General features: G+C 41.5%; 1 protein-coding gene across 1 annotated transcript in view; it reads right to left on the bottom strand.

Annotated features, from left to right (window-relative positions):
- Positions 1–26,070, bottom strand: part of CORIN (corin, serine peptidase) — a 297,684-nt gene that overhangs the window by 206,349 nt on the left and 65,265 nt on the right. The window contains exon 4 of the mRNA XM_075066492.1: positions 1,275–1,485. Within this exon, the coding sequence (XP_074922593.1) occupies positions 1,275–1,485 (211 nt within the window). The remainder of the gene's footprint in view (positions 1–1,274; positions 1,486–26,070) is intronic.

The raw sequence follows: 26,070 nt of genomic DNA, 5'->3' as shown, positions 1-26,070 counted from the left end.
AGTAAGTTGCAGTGCTGGTGGTGGGTTTACAGTGCTGCAACTCTCCAGTGTAGCCAAGGCCTTTGCTGCTATTATAAAGAAGATCTTTTTTCTACTTGTTAAACCTTATCAGGAAAATTAAACAGACTTCCCTGGTATTGCTGGATGACTTTTTGTTGGGGACAGAATGTCAGAGGTGTATACTGTGAACTCTCACTTCTTAACTGGAGGAGCAGGAATGCTGGATCTTTAACTGAGACATCCTTTCACTCAATTAAGGCAATTAGATAAAGAGGTGTTAACACAAACCAAAGAATTTTAAACATTCTATCAAAATATTCTCTCTTCCCAACTGTCGGCCTTTCAGACTCTTGGCACAAAGACCTGAATTTCAAATGTAAAAAACCAGGAGTAAGAAAGAAAGTGGTTTGTGGTTTTGATTGGTTGGTTGGTTTTTAGTGTATAAGGAGAACAAAAAACAATATTGCACAAGTTCTGCATTTATCAAAAACAAAAAAGGCACCAACCTATTTTCCCCTTTATGTCACTTTTAATTTTCAACATTATTAAACATGAATGATCTCACGATTTTCCTTTAAAAAAACCAGTACAAAATTACATGAATGGGATATGAAAGTTGCATAATTAATTGTAAAAATCAGGACATGCTATTGCTGAAGTTCCTAAAACAGTATTAACTCTGCCCCTTTCAATACATGCTGCTAAACGTACACTATAAAATACACAAGACAAAAATATATTTACCTTATTTTTCTTAAATAAGTATTACATAGCTGAGTTACTGTTGCATTAGAAACCATAAATTTTGTTTACCTTGACTTGTTTATTAAATTTTAATTTGATTATTCATAACATTTTATGCATTTAATTAGATATTACATATATGTAATATGTATGTTTTTAAAATATATTCATATATCACTCAATTTGGGCTAGCCACTAGATAGGCTTCCCTTACTATATCTTTTTCATTGATTGTGCTAAGAAAGCACCCCTGATTGCATTACAGTTCTGTTCTAACTTGTGGCATAAATTATTCAACTGTTATAGTGACACTAATTAATTTCTTCCCAGCAAAAATACTAAGCTTGTTCTAACAGAAGAGCTTGAAGACAGTTTAGTTAGGCAGAAACGCTGGGGGAACAGCTTTGACTGGCAGGATTTTTGCAATGATAAGGCCATAGGCTTAGCTCAGGACTGTTTTGTTCTGATTAGATATGCAGTATTGTGCTACAATTGGCTCTAATCACTGACTGATTTTAGTTCCCAAATACCTGTCATCACCATCACTGATGCACTCAGGAAGAGCAAGGCTACAGCCGAACAGCAGGATGTGTTGATAGCAGCTGAGGCGGTTGAGATAACTGAAGAACTTGAGGAACTTTTCCATTTCAATGCTTTTGACAATGGAAAGAACTGATGTTAGAGTGGTGTGGTTATATGGCAGCATTTGGCACTGGCTGTACGTGATATTTATGCAGGCACCTGTGAAATCAAAACAGTTAAATTTAGCATGAAAATTTAGTAAATTTAGTATGAATCAATTAAACATTATATGGTGATAGTAAGTATCTGCTGAATTGAATAGTTATCATTAAATACTATCACTTCACACCATAAAAGACGAGCATTTTGCTAGTGCTTGAAGAACCTGGAAAAGTTTCAAGTATCAGGGGGTAGCCATGTTAGTCTGTATCCACAAAAATGATGAGTCTGGTGGCACCTTAAAGACTAACAGATTTATTTGGGCATAAGCTTTCGTGGGTAAAAAATCCACTTCTTCAGATGCATGGAGTGAAAATTACAGATGCAGGCATTATTATACTGACACATGAAGAGAAGGGAATTACGTAACAGGTGGATAACTAGTGTCGACAGGGCCAGTTCAATCAGGGTGAATGTAGTCCACTCCCAATAATTGATGAGGAGGTGTCAATGCCAGGAGAGGGAAAGTTGCTTTTGCAGTGAGCCAGTCACCCCCGGTCCCTATTCATGCCCAAATTAATGGTGTTAAATTTGCAAATGAATTTTAGTTTTGCAGTTTTTCTTTGAAGTCTGTTTCTGAAGTTTGTTTGTTCAAGTATGGCTACTTTTAAATCTGTTATAGAATCTGAAAAAGTTTGGGGTTTAGTTTGGATACTCAACCAAAAGTTTGGCTTTTACATTTATCTGAATCTCTTGGGTCTTCAAAACTGGATTGGAAACTATACATAACAAGCTCCCTCATGAGTTTTACATTAAAGTTAGGATAGATAGACCATGAGAATACCCTCTTGTGGTATTTTTACATAAATGGATCTGTCTGAAAGAGGGAAGGAAGCAGAAGAGATCAATTAAGGTAAATTGGCTTCTGGATCCAACAAAACCTTGGACCTACCACAAGCTTCCCCCCTCCTCTTTTTATTTTATCCAAATTGGTTCTCCCATCCCTGATTTTTCTGCAATATACTGAAGGTACTCAGAGGCCCCAGAAGATTCAGCAAAAATCAAGGGGTAAAATCTTGGCCGACTGAGGTCAATAGCACAATTTTGCCCAAGGATTTTTAAGATTTCCTCTCCTCTGCATACTGCTAATGGAAGTAAGGGTATGGTTACACTCACACTTTACAGCGCTGCAACTTTCACGCTCAGGGGTGTGAAAAAACACACCCCTGAGCACTGCAAGATACAGCACTGTAAAGCCTCAGTGTAATTGTAGAGGATGTGGTTTACGTGCAGCGCTGGAAGAGCTCTCTCCCAGCGCTGCCGCTCTGACCACACTCACACTTTGCAGCGCTGCCGTGGCAGCAATTTGAAATTCCAAGTGTAGCCATACCCTAAGAGTAAAACATTGAATTGAGGGAGGCATAGTACAGGTGAGCATTACACAAGCCTTCCCATACCACTGCACAGGAGTGCACACCACTCTTGACCTTCAATTCTCTGTTAGTCCCATGCTGAGCACCTTTTGGTATATAGAGAGCCAAGTCTATTTGCACAGAGCTAAATTTTTCAGAAGAATTTAGGGTCAGATTTTCAAGTGCTCAGTACCCACGAATGAAGGCAATTTTTCAGAAGAGCACATAAATAAAGACCAGATTTTCAAAGGTGATCTCAGCACCCATTTGCTCCCATTGAGATACCTATGGACAGATTTCCAAAACATCTCTATATTCAATATATTTAGCTCTGGCCACTTATTTTGGTGCCTATTTTGGGCACAAAAGTGAAATGCTTGCAAATGTATAGAAATTTCTTAAAAACATCATAACAGAGGCTCAAACTAAATGTATGCCACAAGTTTAAAAAAAAAATTAAGAGGACCAAAAAAAAAAAATTGCCACCATGGCTAAAAAATGAAATTTGAAGAGCAACTATCGGAAGTCACAAAAACTAACAGCAAAACAAATTTTAAGCACATCAGAAGCTGGAAACCTGCCATTCAGTGAAACCACTGGGGAATGGAGGTGCTAAAGGAGTACTCAAGGCTGTTGTGGAGAGGCTAAATGAATTCTTTGCACCAGTCTTCACTGCAGAAGATATGATGGAGATTCCCATACTTAAGCCGTTATTTTTAGGTGACAAATCTGAGGAACTGTTCAACAAACATGTGGACAAGGGTGATCCAGTGCATACAACGTTCTTGGACTTTCAGAATGCCTTTGACATGGTCTCTTACCAAAGGCTCCTAAGCAAAGCAGGCAGTCATAGGATAAAAGGGAAAGTCATTTTATGGATCAGTAGCTGGTTAAAAGATAGGAAACAAACGGGTAGGAATAAATGGTCAGTTTTCACAGTGTAGAGAAATAAATAACTAGGTCCCCTAAGAATCTGTACTGAGCAGTGTTCCTTCCAATTTTTTACATCCATGTGCAGAATGAATTTTGTTATGTGCATCAATATGGAGGTGATGTGTGGTGGGAGGGCGAGGAGTTTGGAGTGTGGGAGGGGACTCAGGGCTGGGGCAGAGGGTTGGGGAGCAGGAGGCATGAGGGCTCTAGCTGGGGGGAGGGCTCTGGGGTGGGGCTGGGGATGAGGGTATTGAGGTGTGGGAGGAAGCTCCAGGCTAGGGCACAGCGTTGGGGTGTGGGGGGAATGAGGGTTCTGGCGATGAGTGGGGCTCAGGGTTGGAGCAGAGGGTTGAGGTGCGGGCTATGGGGTGGGGATGAGGATTAAGGGTTTGGGGTGCAGGTTGCCCCAGGGATGCAGCAGGGAGAGAGGACTGCCCCCAGCCCTCTCTCACTGCAGCAGCCCAGGGACAGATGAAAGGTGCCTCTCCCCAGCCGCAGAAGCTCCGGCAGGGCTGGGCTGGGCCGGGCCAGGACAGAGAAGAGGCACCTCTACCAGGCCACGGCAGTTCCAGCGGTGCTGGGTTGGGCCAGGCTGGGGGAGGGACTCCTCTCCCTGACAGCTCTGGCTGGCCTGGGTTGGGCCATGCTGTGGGAGGAGCTCTTTTCCCCACCTGTGCAGCCCTTGCAGCACAGCTTACAGAGAACTTGGGTACTGGGACCAGTGCTGTTCAACATATTCATAAATGATGCGGAAAATGGGGTGGAGTCTAAGGTGGCAAAGTTTTCTGAGGATATACAATTACTCAAGATAATTAAGTTCAAAGCTGACTAGGAAGAGTTATAAAGGGATTTCACAAAACTGGGTGACTGGGCAACAAAACGGCACATGAAATTCAGTGTTGTGGATGTAGAGCAAGAACTGCCAGAGATTTGAAGGGGATTTCAATGCAAACAGTCCCCTCTGTGAGCAAGAGTCAGGCTAGCTGTAACCCTAATACACAAGATCTGTAGAAGGGAGGATTGTGTGAGGCGAGTGGGAAAGAACTGTGTGAGAAGTGTTGCGACCTTGTGTTAGATAAGTATGGAATCTAAACTATAGTCTAAATAGAAGTGAGAAAAATAAGATATCAGGATGACCTATGTATAAACAAAATGTAGCTGTTGCTCATGATTGTATGTAACAAAAGGTATAAATGCTTGCTGTAATTGTTTACCTGGAGAGAGACCTGTTTTAACTCTCTCCCGCCACACAATTGCTAGAGATAATAAAGTATCTGACTTGCTGCACCCAACCTGAAAGTGAGAACTGTTTTTCTCCAACAATTTGGGTGCTCGTCAGCAGCAACTGCTGTAGATCATTCCCCTTTGATCCCCATGGCATCACAATAGAGGTATGAGACCTTTTGAAATCTCTATTGGGGTGTCAGAGAAGGACTATCAGTGGGGCCGTTTGTCCCTGTTGGGCTTATGCCATCCGAACTTATTGACTGTGCAACAAGATCAGATGCAGAGCGGTACTGGGGAATTATTTGCTGCCCCCAATAAGGTTATTTTGAAGTGGTACTGAGGACATAGTTTCCCACCCTCAATAAGGTACTTGTATGTGGTACTGGGGACTATAGTTTGGCCACTCCCAATAAGGTTAATGCATAAGGGAAATGCATTAGGTTAATGCACCGGTGCTGAGGGGTTGTTACCACCTCACAAAGGGAAAGTTGTATTGACTCCGGACATAAGGTAAAGATGCATCGTGGTATAAAGGAATAGAGGCCTTGATGTGTGTGGGTATACTAATGTGAATGAGAGCCACCGGAAGACGTGCAGAGGACTCTGCGAAGCTGTAGGCTTGTGACCGGAGATACTTTAACGCAAACCCAGTGACTCCACCTAGTGGATCGGTAAAAAGTCCTGACTAAGGTGGCTCTCTCTGCCTGGCATCGTCCAGCAAGGGGCCTGCCTGGGTCTAGGATTATGTGAACCCATCTTCCCTCCCCCTTTCCTCTCCGCGTGAGCCACTGACTGGTCTGACCATCTCACTAGAAGCAATTAGAATAAGCGGCACCGTCTCTCAGAGACTAGCCGATGCTCTTTGCTGAAGGGAGGTGTAAGAGGGTCGTGGACATCCTTGTTAATCTTTCCTGTGTGGGTGACCTGAGTGGACGGTGGTGTGATACTCTTAGTTTATGAGCCGCTAGTGGACAAGGCGCCTCCCTGTGTGTGTGATTGGAAAATGGGTGGGGGACACTCTAAGCATTCCCCATCACCACCTAAGGGTACCCCAGCATATTATATGCACATACATTATGGTCCTAGAACCTGCAGGTATTTGGAAAATTAGAATTTTTTACACACATGATAATCCATCTAAACAATTCCTACTAGAAGGTACCTTCAATCTAGATAAGATCATACATCTCAGAGGAGCTTTTTAATTACCAAAAAGCCTCTGACACACAGCGGGAACATTTTGTCTATTGAGGAAAGGAAAAGGGTTAATTTGAAATTCGTCTTGGCCCAGAAATAAAGAGAAAGCTGCTTTGTGTTCAAGGGCAAGAATTGACACAGACCATGCCAAAGCATAGAAAACAACAAAGTTTAGAGGCTGCAGAGATGGAAAAAACAGATGAAACAGCTAAAGGAGGAGCTGAGCTTTGTGTTCGTGGAGCCAATGTGGTTTTGGGACATTGAAGAAGCCACAGTCAGCTGGCCTGGACTGGAATACTGAGCAAAGGTCTCTGAAAGAGATGCTCCAAAAGACCCTAGACCTCCCTGTCTCTCCTACCCCTGGGCCGGGCCAGCCCAGGTAGCATGTTTGTGAGTATGAAAGTGGGTTGGGTTTGAGCATTAACGCGTCTTTCTTCCTTTGAGTGATGTGAAAGCAGTTCCCACACTCACCGCTGTGTTATTAGTTTATTAATAAAGCTTTAAAATTCAGTCACATAGTGTGTTCCTGTATCTCACCCCCGAACAGTCCTGCGGTCTCAGACTGATCACTTGAGATCCTAAGCAGATTGGTAACAAAGCTGTCACGGTTTTTGTGGAAAATTGAGTAAAGGAGGAGCCCTACAGAATGCACATCATCTATTTGTTTTCCCCTTGTTATTTTATGTTTGCTTTGCTTGGTACTGTTGGTATTATATGTTAAGAACTGTATGATTAAAGGTGCAATCTCTCAGCCGCAGTAGGTCTAGGAACCTGAGTGGGGTTTAGTATTCCTCTCTCCACCCTGGTTGATGGGGAAGGGTTGCAAGTGGATCTACCCCCGGTTGTAGCACGACTGGGCAATAGAGGAATTGGGGAAAAGGGAAGAGACATGTACCTGACGCCTAGGAAAAATTGAGCAACTGAGAGCATAGATAAATTGAATAGTTAAGACTCCAATTGGCCATGCGCCTTGCCAGGTGGCAAACCTCATGAGGGAAGACTCGGGTAGCCTTGTGAGTAAGAATGTTTAAGGGAAGAGACCAGGAAGGGTGAGGGCTAGTTGAGAAACCCACCCTCCTTGCTAAATTGGCAGTGGAACAAAGCTGGTGCCCATGAAAGGGATGGTTCAGTGAGAAAAACAGGATTGGGCTCAAGCAGAGGCAGGCAACAGATAGAGAGATTGGAAAACAAGTTGGAAATTTAGAGGGCATAGTGAAAGAAAATTAAGTAAGTAATTACAGGAATGGGAAATTAAAATCCCTGGAACAATATTTGGAATGGTAAAATCTGAGTTGATTGGGTGTCGTTTTGGGAAATAAGCAAGTGATTTAAGGAAAAAGAGTGAGAAGTTAACTCTATAGTTGCTAGAGGAAATCGAGCAGTTGAATTTTGTACAATGCTAAAGAAAATTCCTGGTTTCTTTGCAGCCATTCTGAAGAAGAAATGGGCCTTTTTCCAAAGGAATGTCTGTAAATAATCCAGGCAAAGAGGTTATTTAAGTGAAATCATTTGACTACGAATAAGTTAGTCGAATTTGCTAAAAGAATACTCCTGTGTATACAACCTTTGTTTATAGGTTTGAGATGAATTAGTGTTGTTTTAAAGTTGCAAAACAGAGAAATATTTTTGCCAGACACAGGAAATTAGTGTTGTTCAATTTTGGTATTTAGCATTTAACCCTTACGGTAACTTAATGCTTTACACGATTTAAAATGTTTTTAAATAAAGACCAAAGTTGGGGCTGCAGCAGGGCAGAGAATGGGAAAAGATTTTAAATCTGTTTTTGGTAACAAAATAGCAGATAAGAGGTCTGGTAAAGAGAGAAGGACAAGGCTCTGTGTGGTTGAGCTGTCACTTTGCTGGGGGTGCATGGAGATTTTGTGAGCACAAAAGAAACAGTTACACCTTGTGTAGAAATTGATGTGGCTAGTGTTGTGGAAATTGAATTGTGGAGGGAATGTGCATTTTCCCGGGAACATGTACAGTGTATATTGTAGCAGGGGTAAAAGAAATGCAAACCCACCATGCTACTTAATCAAAATCATATTAGAACTCCAAAGGGAGCCACAATAGGTTGTGTTGTCTTTTTCAAGTCGCTGTGAGTTTTGAAAGCAGGAGTTGAAAGTAAAAGGCAATCAAAATTCTGGTAAAAACAATTCTGTCCCTTTTAAGTAAGAGTTTTTAAGCTGTGGATAGCTTTGGATCCAGAAGCAAGCCAGAAAGCATCTGTATTAATGCAAATTATTTAACTGATAAGGTAGAAACCACTGAAACCTGGGCTGCCTATGAAACAAATACAAGAAAATATGGGGTAATTCCTCTGTTTTGCCTGAAATCAGCAAGGGTATTTGTATATAAAGGAAATATTTTAAGCAATGACTGACTGCCCAGAAGGGGTAGACCTATGTTCTTTTTGTCTTTCAGAAAAACAAAGAAAACTGATGCCAGCTGAAAAGCAAACAACATACCATGCATTTACTGGCACAATAGGAATTATGTTCTGTGTTTTATGTCTTGTCTTGTGATGTTTGTCTTGTGGCCAGAACTATTATGTTTAATATTTTCATAGGACAATCTAGTTCAAAATCAAATAGAAGGGTTAAATCAAAATGCATATATTTGTTTTATTCATCTTGGAATCTAAAGTGTTTGGATAATATCAAGAAAATTTGATATACTAAAGTCTAATATATTTGCTTACATAAGAAAAAGAAACTTCATTGGCCAGATTTTTCAATGGAAAAAAAATTGTTGAAGAAATTTGCACACAACAGTCTTTGGAAGCAAGGACATGCAAGGTTAACCCACTCCCCATATTGCACATGGGATCCTTCTGGCTACCCCAGATTTTTAGCCAAAGGGCTGGGGAACAAGAAAAGCTACTGGATACCAGAGGTTGTACCAAGTGGACTCCTCAAAAGTGGGTATGTCTGTCCTGGCTTGTTGCTCCAAAGCTCTGTAATAAAGTTATTTTACTGGAAGGGTGTATGAGGCATACATTAAATAATAAGACGAAAGTACTGTATAATGCCAATATGTATGTGTTCATTGTTGGGAAAAAGTGTGAGTGAAGAGTGGATATTTCCTTTGTAGGTTAAAAGAAGCCAAGAAGAGGAGAAGGAAAAAGAACAGAACGAGTTAACTGGGGGGAAAAAAGAAACCCTCAGTCCAAGATAAGACACTGGCCCCTTTCAAGGACACTGCTCACAGCTAAGACTTGGCTGACAACCAAGAAAAGAGGGGGCTTGAATGCGCCCAAGCAGCTGTAAAATCTGCAAAACACTGCCAGGCATTAATTAAATGTGTTAGGTTTCTTTTTTCACAGGTAAAAGAAGCACTACCCAAAGACCCTAGCAGCCCAGTCACTCCTTGGAACCAGGAGACTGGATCTATGTAAAGGTCCACCAACGAAAGACTGCTTTGGCTCCATGCTGGAAAGACACTTACCAAGTCCGGCTGACCGCCAACACCACTATGAAGTGCCAAGGACTACCCTGCTGGACCCACGATTCTCATTGCAAAAAGACCCCTCCACCTGGAGATGACTCTCCAACTGATGATCAGCCTCTTTCTCCTTCTAGCTCTGCTGTGCCTTCTGGACAGCAGGGAAAAAGGACAAAGTGAAGTGTTAGTAACCTCTCCCTTGTCCACTGACAGAGCTAACCTGCATTCAGAATTTGCTACAGAAACCAAAGTACTACAGGGTGATGTGCTGGTAACCTCTCCCCTGTACGATGCTGAGCTATGATTGCTTCAAGAAAGAAGAAGGAACACTCCCTCCACTGAAATTCCCAAAGTCCAGGAATTCCTGACTACAAAAGACATTAAAAACTGACCCTGGTGAAGAAACAAAGAATTATATACTGGCAGGAAAACTTGTGGGACCCATGCTTGGAAATGTGGTATTGATTGGATTTTGGGGTTTATTCTACAGGCTGCGCCCTGTGTTTTTGAATAAGTACCTTTAGCATGTATTGCCCTCCCTAACTGGATTTTAAATGACAAAAGTACCAAAGGCACCTTGTTGCCACTGCCCCGCTATCTCCTCCATTACACTATTATCCCTGTAATACATCTAAATACAGACAATGCCATATATCTGACAAAACCCAATGGCCAAGGCCTTCACACTTTAGTGGTTTATTTAAATATTGTTTGGAAAAAAATATTTTTTAAGGTTCAGGATATCCCATATAAGCGAACAATTGAGTGGAAAAAGACTGGTCAGAGGAGATAAAAGTATATGACATCACTACAAATGAGCTTCAAGAATTTGAAATTAAGGTTTTATAATGGGGTTGATATAATGGCCATTCCAGGGGGTCTGTAGTATATCGGGGGAGGGGGTCCTTATTGTTTTGGTTACCCAATTAGTAAATAATCAGATTCATATTCAGAGTGTGTGTTCTGCCACTGGAAATTTTACCTGTACTGAAATGATCCCAGTAACTAATAATTTAACCTGTACCACATTACAATATACCCCTTCCTATGCTATTCATTTTAATACCTCTCTAAAGTACCTGAGAATATTTAAAATAATAGATGTAGTATAAAGCTATTCCAGAGAAAGATGTACTAGGACATCGAACAACAATAATTAATGCCCCATTAGGGACTGCAAAATTTACCCTGCCCCTATCCAGTTTTCAAATCACTTCCATGTATCCAAATTGCTCCAAGGGAAATGCTACTGGCTAGCACAGCGAAGGGCACAGATGTAAGTCTTCTCTAGGAAGAAAAGAGGCTTAGCTGGACACTTATGGGATGGTGCAAATAGTGCAGCAGCAATTTAGAATATTCTTAAGGGCCAACAACATGATGAGAAATTAGGGCAACTAGAAAAAGCCACAGGCTTTATTTCTGGAGCACAACTAACCCAAGTACAGGCTGGAGTTGGTGAATTACATGTTATTCTGCCCTTAGTTCAATGACCCAGAAGTTGCTGACAGAGATAGTATTGAATATCACTAAGGCTGGGAAGGCATTGCAGTGGGATTTGGGACTTTCAGACATTCAAGATTTCCTGAATGATCAGCTAATGGCCATCTGGAATGATCTTGAGCATGAGGCATGGCCCACTGCCCTTACAGATACCTCAGGAATGCCATCTGATTTGTGGCCATGGAGACATACTTGAAGATTTTCAGGATGGATGTGCAAGTACTCACAGTGCTCCTTCAAATCATATGGGCCAGTAGGAGGGGTGTGGGCTTCCACATACCGAATCCTGCCGTGCCCATGGGGAGGATGCATGTGGAACTGGATTATTCACCGTGATATCTGGGAGATTAGACAACCTGGTAATGCCTAGCGGATTTGTTGTTAGTGATCCTGGAATAACACCTGCTATTTGAATTGGAATAGGGAATCAGTGGACATTTTGGTGCTTGGAACCCCTGCAGCTTTAGTTTGTAAGGAAATTGAAGCAAGTGGAAGTTGTCACAGTGTTTGACAAAGTTTGGTGGGAAGGTGTGGGACAAGGAACTACCCTGACAGGACACCTACTTTTTCAAGCTAATGATAGCTGTGTGTGTTGAGGCCACCACTTTGCGAGATATATACTTAAATCTCTCTGCTGTTGCAAGCAATCATATTATTTACTAGCCTGCGGATAGAATTATAGAAGTAGCCCTTAGGTTTTAGATACCCTTTAATTGGACTAGTTTAGTATTTGATCGGTTTCAAAATTTGCTTTCACTGTTAACAGAGGTTCAAAGAATCTCTGAATTATAAGGGCAAATTTATATGCTTCAAAATATATATCAAGCTGAAAAGTCTGCCTTTCATACAGCTTATAGAGTGTCTATTTTATGTATTAAGTATGATGTATTGTGCTTTGTGACTAAAACTGTACAGCAACCCCATCATGTTATTACTGTGGGAATATTACTGCTTTTCTTGTTATTACTTGGTTTAGGATTATGTTATTGTTGTTGTAAAGGATGTAATAATAGTAATACCTTTCATGTCCATGCTAATCACGCATTGTCATTGCATCCAGTCAAGACCCCTAAGGTTGAACCATTTGATTTAGAATCTGAAATCCAAGGCTCGATGCAAATAGAGATTTAAGAATGCTCGTTGTGCTAGAAGCACAAAAGGGGTGCGTGTGGAAGTAGAGCAAGAACTGACAGGGATTTGAAGGGGATTTCAATGCAAACAGTCTTCTGTGAGCAAGAGTCAGGCTAGCTGTAACCCTAATAACACAAGATGTGTAGGGAAAGAACTGTGTCTTAGATAAGTATGGAATGTAGACTATAGTCTAAATAGAGTGAGAAAAATAAGATATCAGGATGACCTATGTATAAACAAAATGCAGCTGTTGCTCATTATTGTATGTAACAAAAGGTTTACCTGGAGAGAGACCTGTTTAACTCTCTCCCTCCACGCAATTGCTAGAGATAATAAAGTATCTGACTTGCTGCACCCAACCTGGGAGTGAGAACTCTGTTTTTCTCTGACAATGTTGATAAATGCTAAATAATGTACACTGGAAAACATAAAACCAACTATACATACAAAATGATCGGGGTCTAAATTAGCTGTTACCAATCAAAAAAGATCTTGGAGTCATTGTGAATAGTTCTCTGAAAACATCTGCTCAATGTGCAGCAGCAGTCAAAAAAAGCTAATGTTACGAACGATTAGGAAAGGGATAGATAATAAGACAGAAGATATAATAATGCCACTATATAAATCCATAGTATGCCCACACTTGAATATGCGGAATGCAGTTCTTCTGGCTGCCCCATCTCAAAAAATATATATTAGAATTGGAAAAGGTACACAGAAGGGCAACAAAAGTGATTAGGGTATGGAACAGCTTCCATATGAGGAGAGATTAAAAACACAGAATGAAATGAAAAGCCCAGAACAAAACATATGAGACCTGGAGACAAAGTATTCTCTGTCAAGAGGATCCAGCTGTGGAACAATCTTCCAGAGGATATCAGGCAAATTCAAAGTCTGACCATCTTTAGAGAACATTGCAAGGACTTCCTCTTTGATAGAATCTTTCCACCAGCAGTGACGTTCACAATTCAAACACCCCTTTTATTCTGAAATTCCTTCCACCTCCGCCATCCCTCCCCCTCAAAAGAAAAAAAAGCCCTAGCCCAAGCAGGGAAAAGCAGAGACTTTATTAAGTCCACTAGGGACTTCACTCTTGCTATTAAATGTACACAAAAGGTGCTCAGATATTATGGTGATGGGTACCCTAAACCCTAAAGTAGATAAGTGAATATCTGTTCGTAGATTCATACATTTTCCAAACTAGGACTGTGTTTTCATGAGATTCATAGATTTTAAGGCCAGAAGGTACCATTGTGATTGTCTACCCTGGCTTCCTGTATAACACGGGCCATTGGAATTCCATGAATGAATTCCTGGTTCAAGTCCAATACCTGTGGTTGAACTAGAGCATATCTTATAGAAAAACATCCAATCTTGATTTTAAAATTTCCTGTAATGAAGACTCTGCCACAATTCTTGGTAAGTTGTTCCAATGGTTAATTTTCCTCCCTGTTAAAAATTTGTGCCTCATAGCTCCACAGAGATTCACAAGACTTTACAAAACAAATGAAGATGTCTCTGTGCTGCGAAGGTTCAACTGTACCATTAAGTAACAGCCACACCCTAATGGAATTGTGGAGCCACTCCGCCCCATGAGGTGCTAAACAGTGATGAGGCAACTCCAGGATATGATGTAATTAGTCAAGCATCTAGCGTGGTGGTCAGCGCCCCCATACCAGACAGTTTAAGGTATTTTACTGAACATGTGTAAAAGTATTTTGGACCACCTGAGAAGTGCCCCAATAGTCTATTAATCTAAGACTGGCCTGGCTAATTGCTATTAGAATCTGGCTCCTCAATTTTACATTTCTTTAAAAAAATATTTTAACCTAATTTTAAAGAAGGATTTATTGAGCCTATCCTTCCACTAAGAAAAATAGTTTCTAGTAGATAACTAATGAAAATATTAGGGAAAAGCTTATAAACTCCTATTATTTTGAATATGTTCATTCTTATATTATCTTTTTTGTATATACTTAAGTTCCTGTATTCATCAGATCCTTTCCTCAGTGAGCCCAGTTACACGCCTCAGCAGTTGAGTATGGCACAACAGCCACTTTCAACTCAGTTTCTATTGCAAAAAATGATTTGGGGTTAAACAGCACCGAATGAATTAAAATTAGATAATGGGCCATGGACTGGTGCTAAACTATAGTCAAGGATGCTAAGCTCATCTGAGGAAGGCAGCTTCTTAAACCAGCTTCTAAATCAGTTATTTAAAGCAATGTGCAGTTCAAAGAAGTCTGGCTACCTCTGGAAAACTGCACAGTTCTCTGAGGCCAGGCTCTGAGGGGAAACTGCAGCTTTCCTTGAAATCGCCACCAGGAGGAGTACCTGCCATAAAATACAAGGGGCAAAGAGATTTTACATTTTCTTTTGGTAATAAAATATTCCAGCTGCACAGATGGTAGTCGATTCACAGCAGTGATATCACCCAAAAGACCCAAATGGTTGGGAAGAATTTACTTTGGATAATCAGCGTCCATACCAAACTCTGTTTATATCATACCTAGTTTGGTAGAATTTAAGGCAGTCAGGTTGGGTGTGCAGGGAATCATATTTTTCAATTTCCAAACCATTTGGAATCTTCACATTTTTCCTGGTTCCGGTTTTCAAGTACCTGTGACTTTCCCACAACCATTATGATTCATTATTTCACTTGGCATGCCGCAATTGGGAACTTGATCTAGTGGGTGGCCAAACAGAATTAAGTCTCTCCATATATGGTACTGCTACTGACAGAGTTTGTCTATACCGGCAATTTACAGCACTGCAACTTCCTCGCTCAGGGGTGTGAAAAAACACCCCCCTGAGCGCTGCAAGTTTCAGTACTGTAAAGTGCCAGTGTAAACAGTGCCCCAGCACTGGGAATTAGACCCCTCATGGAGGTGGGTTTTTTAGAGTGCTGTGAAAGCTCTTTCTCAGTGCTGCACCGAGACACAAGGCATGCTAAAGCACTGTTGCATCAATATTGTGCATATCATCATGTATCAACACTGTCTCTAGTGCCCTGCACTGCTGGTGTAGGAGGTCTTCAGGTACAGTGAGGAGTTTTGGAATATCATACAACATCCCAAATATATTGTTGTGTTCCTTGAACTGCATGAAACTTTCTTCAGCTGACTGTATTGCACAACCTAGCACCTGTTTAAGGAATTTAAAGTTGAATTGTTTTTTGAGGTCTCTTATGGGATTATCCCGTGCCTCGTAATCAACATTTCTTCTTCTTCGGTGACTCTTGTATTCTTGAATGGGTGGGAAAATATCTTCAGTATGAAGTTCCTCTGCCAACTTCTGTGCACTCTTCAGAACATTTTGAAATCCCTCATCTGACTGGTAAGTAAGACTGTAGGTTTGACTTTTGCTTTGTCGCAGGTTCTGTTCCATTGCCCAGATATATCAACGTCAACAAACTTGGAGTCTCTTGCTTACAACATTTATTTCAAACAGATATGTCATGCCACAACACTAAGCCACACAGAATTTGGAAGTTATGATGTTTTTCTGGTGATTCCATTTTCCCTCTGCCATGTTCTCACCCATGACCAAGTTCCTGTCATAGCATTATCCTCCATAACGGCAACTATGGCATCATCTATCTTCCCAATTTGGTGTTTGATAGGCTTTAACGCCTCCACTCGACTTTCCCATCATGTGGCACTCAGCGGTTTCTGTGTCAGAGAGGATGTTCCTAGATGTTGCTTCAAAAATTGCCATTGATGAGTTGATGCAGAGAAAAATACATAGATGCTTTGAAATACATTAAAAAATTCAGCAGCCTCACTAGAAGATGATGCTGCATCACTGACCAACAAATTCAATGAGCGAGAACTGCATGGGACAAAAAAACCTCAAGGGTTTAACTCTCGGATCCATGTCTGCACTCCTCTGTTCTTTCCTCTCATGTTGGCACCATTATTGTAGCCCTGACTTCTCATGTCAGCTATCACAAGTCACATATCTTCCAGCTTTTTAAAAAGTACATTTGTCATACCAACTCCTGTAGTATCAGAAAAGTCAATAAATTCTAGAAAATGCTCCTACTACTTCAGTTGACTACCTGTTCTCCTCAATTGGGTTCAGGGAAGCAGCAGGAAACAGGAAGGTCCCTGAGAAGCTAGTGTTAATCAGGCCAGGCTACTGGGGGTGCTAGAGAGGTACATAAGAGGCTCCTCCTCCTCTCTCTCCCTGCAGCTCCTGCTGCTTTCTGTTATTGCCTCTCATCTTTTCTCCTGCCTGCCTGTTATGTCTCTTATGCCTTCCTTCCTCCAGCACAGCACTCCACCACCTCTGTGCATCTAGAGCAGAGAGAATACATATGCACCAGCAGCAGACACAATTTTCTACACTCTGGTGCCTCCCGCCACGCCCACAGTCTGGCACTTGAGGCAGCCACCTCAGTTCACCTCATGGTCAGGCCAGCCCTGCAAACCAATTGTAGAATGAACCAGCGATGGGAAAAGATCAGGTATGGGTTCAGCAGGAGCCTCTACCCAATAAGAACTTAAGAACAGCCATACTGGGTCAGACCAAAGGTTCATCTAGCCCAGTATCCTGTCTTCTGACAGTGGACAATGTCAGATGCCCCAGAGGGAATGAACAGAACAGGTCATCATGGAATCATACGACTGGAAGGGACCTCGAGAGGTCATCTAATCCAGTCATCTGCCCTCATGGCAAGACTAAGTATTATCTAGACCATTCCTGACAGGAGTTTGTCTAACCTGCTCTTAAAAATATCCAATTATGGAGATTTCACAGCCTCCCTCAGATTTATTCCAGTGCTTAACCACTCTGACCAGGGGTGGCTCCAGGTCCCAGCATGCCAAGCGCGTGCTTGGGGCAGCATGCCGTGGGGGGGCGTTCTGCCGGTCGCATGGCAGGCAGGCAGGCAGCCTTCGGCGGCATGCCTGTGCAGGGTCCGCTGGTCCCACACTCCGGTGGACCTCCCGCAGGCATGCCGTCGTGCTTGGGGCGGCGAAATGTCTAGAGCCACCCCTGACCCTGACAGTGAGGAAGTTTTTCCTGATATCCAGCCTAAACCTCCCTTGCTGCAATTTAAACCCATTGCTTCTTGTCCTATCCTCAGAGATTGAGAACAATTTTTCTCCCTCCTCCTTGTAACAACCTGTAATGTACTTGAAAACGGTTATGCCCCCTCTCCATCTTCACTTCTCCATACTAAACAAGCCCAATTTTTTCAACCTTCCTTCACAGATCAAGTGTTCTAGACCTTTAATCATTTGGTTTTTTTTTTAAATCATCAAGTGATCCATCCCGTCACCCATTTCCAGCTTGTGGCAAACAGAAGCTAATGATACCATCCCTGCCCATCCTGGCTAATAGCCATTGATGGACCTATCCTCCATGTAGCCTGATTTGGGGTGGGTTAGTAGGGTTGGTGTAATTTATTCACTTAATTTAAATTTTATTTAATTAATTAGTAATATTAATAATAATTATTGGATATTAATTAGCATGGGTTTGGCTCACCAATATATTTGATCAGACGATCAAGTTCGTCCTGAATCAGGCTTCACAGAGTTTATAAAAGGAACTTCGGGGTACATGACAGGAGCTTAAACTGAGACAGATATAGTCATAAAGACCTTTTCATTAAAAATCAATGAAACAATAAGTAAATGTTAAAAGAGTTCAAGATTACAAAGTTACAAAATATCAGAGTTCTTTAAGAGATACATTTATGATAATACACTGTTATTAGCTCACTGTGTAGTGCAGCAGCACTTTGGGTGTTTTTCATACCTCTGATAGAGGAAGCTATTGTATGCGTTTTGGTTTTAACCCTACATATACTAGATGCTTTAGAGGGTAAGAATGAAGCAGAAGGGAAATTAGATTCCTTTTTACTTACAGTTTTGAAAAGAAATAATACTACGGCCTATTAATAGTTAATAGCCTTCGTGGATGGGTAGCATCGATACGTAGATAGGGGTGGAGGCGATGAAGAGTAGATAGGAACAGATAGATGGGTGTATCACCTATCTAATGGTGATTTGTTTCACCTTTTATAGAGCATTATTCGGAAATCTTTCCTCCTATGCCCAAATTTCATCTTTCCCCCATGGAAATGTTAGGGTACACCTGCCTCAAGGCTAACATGTGTGCACGTATGAATGACAGTTATGTACGCATTTGTGGTATACTTGTTAGATTTGTGGGCAAAAATCCCTTTTTCCACTCTTCACTGTTATTTATTCAGTTAAGGTCTCCAGACATCTGCGTAAGTATTTTGTCTTATTACTACTTTTCTGAGTAAGGGTCCCAAAGGTTGCCTTAGTGTCATACAGGATGTCTGACCTGTAGGTATCTTGCATTTCAGCTATTGCAAATCTATAAGCCTATTACAGAGTTAAATTTATCAAAAAGATATTTTATATATACCAACAGATTAATCCTCAAGGCTACATCCATTAACTTATTTAGTTATTTTTTGAACCCTGTTACAGTCTTGGCTTTCACAACATCCTCTGGCAAGGAGTTCCACAGACGTATGAAAAATACTTTCTTTTGTTTGCTTTAAACCTACTGCCTATTAATTTCATTTGGTGACCCCTAGTTCGTGTGTTACGAGGAGTAAACAACACTTACTTACTTACTCAACACCAATCATGATTTTATAGACCTCTATCATATCTCCCCTTAGTAGTCTCTTTTCCAGTCTGAAAAGCCCCAGTCTTATTAATCTCCCCTCATACAGCAGCTGTTCCAGCAATCCCAGTTGCTTTCTCTCTGCACTAAAGGTCCTTGTAAATGGGTTGGGACTCACCACCCGCGGCGCCTCCCGCTGGTGACTCCGGGAATTAGCCCTGTCCAGTGGAGCGCCCCCTCCTAATGGTGTCCCGTCCATTGTTCTGCCCTCTGTTGGTGTCTCTGGACCCGCGTTGCTCCCTGCTCGGCGGCGTCCTCTTCGAGGCCACTGCCCTCCGGCAGTGCCCCTTAGTCTATCTGCACCCCCTTCCGGGGATCAATCAGCAGCAGTCCCACATTCCAGCCACATTATGCAACCATGTCCAATTGCCCTCTGTGTCTAATCCCTCTTGGCAGGGATCTGGCATGGTATAAAGGTCGCTCCCTATGGCCAATGGCTGGGTGTACTGCAAGGAGGGGGGGGGGGCAGGCCCACCCTCTACTCTGGGTCCCAGCCCAGGGACCCTCTGGCATCAGCCTCGCTGTCCTCCTCCTTTTCCTCCTCAGTCTGTTTCCCTGGGCCGCTTCCTCTACAGCCCCTTGAACCCACTAGGCCCTTCCCCTCAGGGCCTGCAGCCTGGCAGCTAGGGGCTAGAGCTTTCTAGCCTCCCTGAGCCTGCCCAGCACTGCGCTGTCCGCGGTGCTAGTCTCCCCCTTGGAGACTGACCTTCCCCTTTCAAAGGCCTGGGACAGACAGACTGATCCCTTCTCTGGACAGCCTTTATATACATCTGAGCCTGGCCCTGATTGGCTGTCTACAATCTGGGCCCTGATTGGCTCCCTGTCTGCGCAGGCCCCCTGGCCTGCCCCAGCCCATTCTCCCAGGGAGTGGGACAGTCCATCCCACTACAGTCTTTTAATTATAGGAAACTCAAGAAACATAAAAGAATCTCAGTTATATATAGAAAACTGAGCCCAGTGGATGTGAGGATGATAAAATGGGGGAAGTGTTTAATCACCTCTCTATGTTCTGTACCAATATGTCTCATTCTTGTTTTTGAGATAAATGAGGGTTACTCTACATTTCACTGCCTGGTGGAGAATGAATTTGCTGAGCTGGCAATTTTTTCCATCTCTAACATATACAGTTTAAGCTAGATAATCAGGAGATCTAGTCTTAGAAGACTTGAGCTCATGTGCAGTACTGACATTGTAATAGCTGTTGCCAACTAGCTATTATAACATAAAAAAGATACTGTGGACTTTAAATAACAGTAAATGGTACATTTATTACTGAGAACCATACAGGTAGACATTCCAGGCTTGCCTGCCTGTCTACAAGTGCTGTAGCAAATGCAGTGTGCTTTTGCTGATAAGACTACATAATGATCCCCTCCATACAAGACTGTAGGTACCAGTTCTTACTCCAGAATTCCTACTATCATCACATTTCCTTTTTAATCTTAAATTAAATACATACAGTGTAAATGAATTTCAACCTTTTTATTTAACCATATCACCTTAATTAATCAATCATTCATAAGTCTAATTTGAATCCTTAACAATCTAGAACAATTAGTCTGTAACTCTAGCCAGCTTTCTTATCATTCTGCCTTTAGGGGCAGTAACAGGAATATCAGAGTCCTTTACCCTCACCCCCCATATCTGACCTGACAACTTGAGACTCAGTCGATTGAGTAGACTGGTCTGGTATTGCTTGCATTTCTGAGTTCTATGCTGGACACAGTTTCTGTTTGTTCTGTATTTTCATAACTCCTGCACAATTCTTTTTATGCTTATCAAATCCTGTTTCTTCTATAAACATCTCCTTCCTTTATCTTAACAAGATACAAAGTTGGAGCAGTGTTTTGGTCAATCACCTTTGCAGATTTCCATGTTCCTTTTTAACAAATACAAAAAGTCTCTCCATTTTCCAGTGGTGAAAAAGGTTTTGCACCTTTGTCAAAGAAATATTTCTCCTGTACTTGTCTCAATTTTAGGCTACTTTGTAGGTTTCCTGGTATCAGCTTGGGTTGTAACAACTGTGATGAAGTCGCTAATCCGGTCCTTCGTCGTCTTTCCAGGAGGAGTTGAGTACATGATCCTCATTCTCTTACAGGTGTATTCTGACAAAACACCAAGCTAAAATAGAGATCTGTGTTATCCACGCTAGATTTTTTTAAGAATTCTTTTTACAGTTTGAATTGCTCTCTCAGACATTCTGTTCAACTGTGGGAACAATGAACTTGAAGTTTAGTGACTAAAATCCCATTGCTTTGCAAAAGTCTATGGAGAAAAACTGTAGTCCACTATCACTAATAAGTTCTTCAGGATGCCATACCTTGCAAATATAGACTTGCTGTGTCTGATGACAGATGCACTTGAGGCTTCCTGAGGCAAGCAGACATCTATGTATTTTGAATATTAATTAGGGCTATCAAATGATTAAAAAAATGAATCACAATTAATCACATGATTAATCGCACTATTGAACAATAGAATACCATTTAAATAGTTTTGGATATTTTCTACATTTTCAAATATATTGATTTCAGTTACAACACAGAGTACAAAATGTACAGTGCTCACCTTATATTTATTTTTATTACAAATATTTGCACTGTAAAAAACAAAAGAAATAGTATTTTTCAATTCACCTTATAAAACTACTGTAGTGCAATCTCTTTATCATGAAAGTTGAACTCACAAATGTAGAATCATGTACAAGAAATAACTGCATTCAAAAATAAAACAATGTAAAACATTAGAGCCTACAAGTCCACTCAGTCCTACTTCTTATTCAGCCAATCGCTCAGACAAACAGGTTTATTTACATTTGCAGGCGATAATGCTGCCTGCTTCTTGTTTACAATATCACCTGAAAGTGAGAACAGGCATTAGCATGGCACTGTTGTAGCTGGCACTGCAAGATGTTTATGTGCCAGATGCACTAGAGATTCATATGTCCCTTCATGCTTCAACCACCATTCCAGAGGACACGCATGCATGCTGATAATGGCTTCTGCTCAATAACCATCCAAAGCAGTGCGGATCAATCCATGTTCATTTTCAAAATCTGAGTCAGATGCCATCAGCAGAAGGTTGATTTTCTTTTTTGGTGGTTTGGGTTCTGTAGTTTCCACACTGGAGTGTTGCTCTTTTAAGACTTCTGAAAGCATGCTCCACACCACAATCTCAGATTTTGGAAGGCACTTCAGATTCTTAAACTTTGGGTTGAGTGCTGTACCTACCTTTAGAAATCTCACATTGGTATCTTCTTTGCGTTTTGTCAAATCTGCAGTGAAAGTGTTCTTAAAACAAACAATATGTGCTGAGTCATCATCTGAGGCTGCTATAATATGAAATATATGGCAGAATGCAGGTAAAACAGAGTAGGAGACATACAATTCTCCCCCAAGGAGTTCAGTCACAACTTTAATTAACATTTTTTTTTTTAAAACAATCATCATGAGCATGGAAGCATGTCCTCTGGAATGGTGGCCAAAGGATGAAGGAGCATACAAAAGTTTAGCATATCTGGCACGTAAATACATTGCAATTCCAGCTACAAAAGTGCCATGCAAATGCCCATTCTTACTTTCTGGTGTCATTGTAAACATGAAGCAGGCAGCATTATCTCTCATAAATGTAAACAAACTTGTTTGTCTTAGCGACTGGCTGAACAAGAAGTAGAACTGCATGGACTTGTAGGCTCCAAAGTTTTACATTGTTTTGTTTTTGAGGGCAGTTATGTAACACAAAAAAAATCTACATTTCTAAGTTGCACTTTCACCATAGAGATTGCACAACAGTACTTGTATGAGGTGAACTGAAAAATACTTTTTGGTTGCCATATTTACAGTGCAAATATTTGTAATAAAAAATATAAAGTGAGCACTGTCTACTTTGTATACTGTATTGTAATTGAAATTAATATATTTTTAAAAATGTAGAAAAACTTAAAAAATACATTTAAATCGATATTCTATAGTTTAACAGTGCAATTAAAACTGCAATTAATCACGATTAATTTTTTGAATTAATCATGTGAGTTAATTGTGATTAATGGACATCCCTAATAATAATCAATTAGAATTAGATCATCTGAATCTTGAAACTCAAACAGGTCAATGCAAAGTTTCTGTCAAGGTCTGTTTGGGACCCCATGTGGTAGCACTGGTTCCTTTTGATTTTTGTGTCTGAAGTTCAAACTGTGTTGCAAGATTGTACCATGTTCTCAATTTCACTACATCTGCCTGGCCAATAGACAGCAACTCAAGCTCTTCTTTCACATAGCTCTGCTCCCAGATGATTCTCATGGATAACAGCCAAGAACTCTTTTCTGAGACCTGCTGATACTATGAGTCTGTCACTTTTAAAGTCAAGTCCATCTTGCACACTACAGCCTCATCTACACTGGGGGGGAAATCGATCTAAGTTACGCAACTTCAGCTACAAGAAAAATGTAGCTGAATTCAACATACTTAGATCTACTTACCGGGGTGTCTTCACTGCGGTAAGTCGACGGCTGACACTCTCCCATTGACTCCGCCTGCACCTCTCACTCTGGTGGAGTCCTGGAGTCGATGGGAGAGCGCTCAGTGGTCAATTTATCATGTCTAGACACAACATGATAAATCAATCCTTGCTGGATCGATTGCTGCCCGTCGATCCAGCAGGTAATGCAGACAAGCCTTTAGTTCCTCTCTATATGAGCAATAAGCACAGATATCCTCTGGTACTTTAGCTGTCTTGTCTGGCCATCCTTGCAAAATAGTTTGTCTTAAGGTTTGCAGGACAACATCATTTGCAGTAGCAGCATGAAATTCTTTCAATTTCTGTTCTCAAACAGGCAAATAAGATATCATGAAATGTACTGCAACATCATCTTCCTCCAAATTTACTCCTTCACCATGCTTTATCCAGAGCATACATGTTGCACCAGCAATTGCTAGCTCTTTCCCTGGTCGGTATCCAACTTCCAGCTCATACATCTGGAGTGTTAGCAATCATCTTTGAAACTTTGTTGGAGAACTGTACAAGAGGTTTTCTGAATGGCCTCCAGAAGTTTGTGGTCTGTTTCCACAGCTTATTTTTCCCCATAGAAAAACTGATGAAATCAAGTACAACCAAATACTATGGCCAGCATTTCCTTTTCTATTTGGGCATAGTTCTGTCATGCAGCTGTCAGAACTTTCAAGGCATAAGCAACAGAAGCCCTGTTTTGTATCAATACAGCTCCTAATCTGGTAGAACTTGCATCCACTGATACAGTAATTGGTTCTTTGACATTAAAGTACTTCAGCACAAGTGTACCATATGTAGTTTTTTCAAGTGTTTATATGCCACTTAATGTACGGGCATCCAGGCAAACTCAACATCTTTTCACAATACGTGTCTTAAAGGAGTTGCTACTGTTGCCATGTTTGGGATATGTTTCTCAAGGGAAGTAACCTTTTCAAGAAATCTTTGCAATTCAGCTTTGCAGGTTGGTGCAGTCATTTCAGTTATAGCAGCAATTTTTAAGTTTTCAGATGTTAAACCTTTTGACAAGTGATGCCCCAAATATTTTATCTGTCAGAGCCAATTTGCATTTAGTTTTGTTCAGTCCCTTGTTCCTTTCATGACACCTATCCAGAAGTCTCTTGAACCTTTCATCATGTTCTCATCTGGTATCTCCCCAGTCATCTATATAACACAACACCTTTCAGACCTTCAAATGTTACTCCTAGGGGCATTCTGCACCCAAAATTAAAAATTCTGCACACAATGTTTTAAAATTCTGCAAAATTTTGCAAATTTTATTTGTCAAAATAACACTACATAATCATGCCAGTTTCAATTATTTTGGTAATTTCTTTCAAAATATCCATCAGCAAGTATGTCTGTAACAGTATAGACAGACACACAAATTCCCTCAGGAGTAGACAGTTAAAGATACCTCTCTGACAACCCAGTTCCTGTTTGTCTGCCCCTCTCCTCACCCCAAGCCCAGCTGGGAAGCCAGACATCCACAACCCTTCCTGCCCCCAAGTCACAGGGCCCCCCAAGCCCAGATACCTGCACCCCCTCTTCCTCAGAGCCCAGTCATGGGCTCCTCCCGGCCCAGACACTCACACCTCTTTACTCCAGAGCCCAGCCATGCCCCCCCGACCCAGATACCCACACCTCCTCCCCTCCAAATGGCCAGCCACATGGCCCTCCTTGCCCAAACACCCGAATGCCCTGTTCCCCAGAGCCCAGCTGTGAAGCCCCCTGGCCCAGATACCTTCCCGACCTAACACCCAAATCCCAGCTATGGGCCCCCACTTGCCCAGACACCCACACCCTCTCCCCACCCAGAGCCCAGCTGTGGGGCCCCTAGCCCAGACACCTGGGTGCCACTGCCTCCTTTCTTCAGGGCATGCTGGAAACTGCAGCTGCTGAGAACCTTTCGGGTCCCTCTCCCTTCCCCCGGCCTTGTCTTCTATGTGCAAGCTGGGCTCTGCCGGGTCCAGTCACCCCGGTGGTGGCTAGCAACACTGCAGCCCATTTCTGTGGGGGAAAGGAAACTCTGCGTGCACATTAATTTCTGCAAAATTCTGCATTTTGCAGTGGCGCAGAATTCCCCCAGGAGTAAAATGTCTGTTAGTACACTTCAGGAGCTTAACAGCTTCCAAAAGGAAATCTGGTGAACCTGTACCTGCCAAATGGTGGATTAAATGTAGAGAGTCTGGAACTTTGTCATCCAGCTATATTTGACAAAACCCACTGGCATCTAAAAGAGTGAAAATTGTAGTTTATGCTAACTTGGTGATTTCTTCTACTGTAGGCAGTTGGAAAGATTCCCTTTATATCACTTTATTCATCTCTCTTGGATCCAAGCATGTTCTTACTTAATCTCAACCTGGTTTGTCTACAATTACTCTAGAATTAACCCATTTTGTAGGTTCTTGCACTTTCGTTACTTGCAGCTGTTCTATATAGTGCAATTCTTTTTCTACTTTGTTCCTTAAGGCCACTGGAACTTTACAAGGTGCATGAATTACAGGCAGTATTAGAGAGTTCATCTTTATGATTTGCTTACCTGGATAGCTTCCTACACCTTCAAATACATCCTTGTAGTCTTTAAATATATCCCAGTTACCTTATAGCTCTTTCTTTACCAATA

The sequence above is a fragment of the Chelonoidis abingdonii genome, chromosome 5, assembly GCF_003597395.2.
Source record: "Chelonoidis abingdonii isolate Lonesome George chromosome 5, CheloAbing_2.0, whole genome shotgun sequence".
NCBI classification, from domain to species: domain Eukaryota; kingdom Metazoa; phylum Chordata; order Testudines; family Testudinidae; genus Chelonoidis; species Chelonoidis abingdonii.
This window is presented reverse-complemented; position numbering and strand designations above follow the sequence as displayed.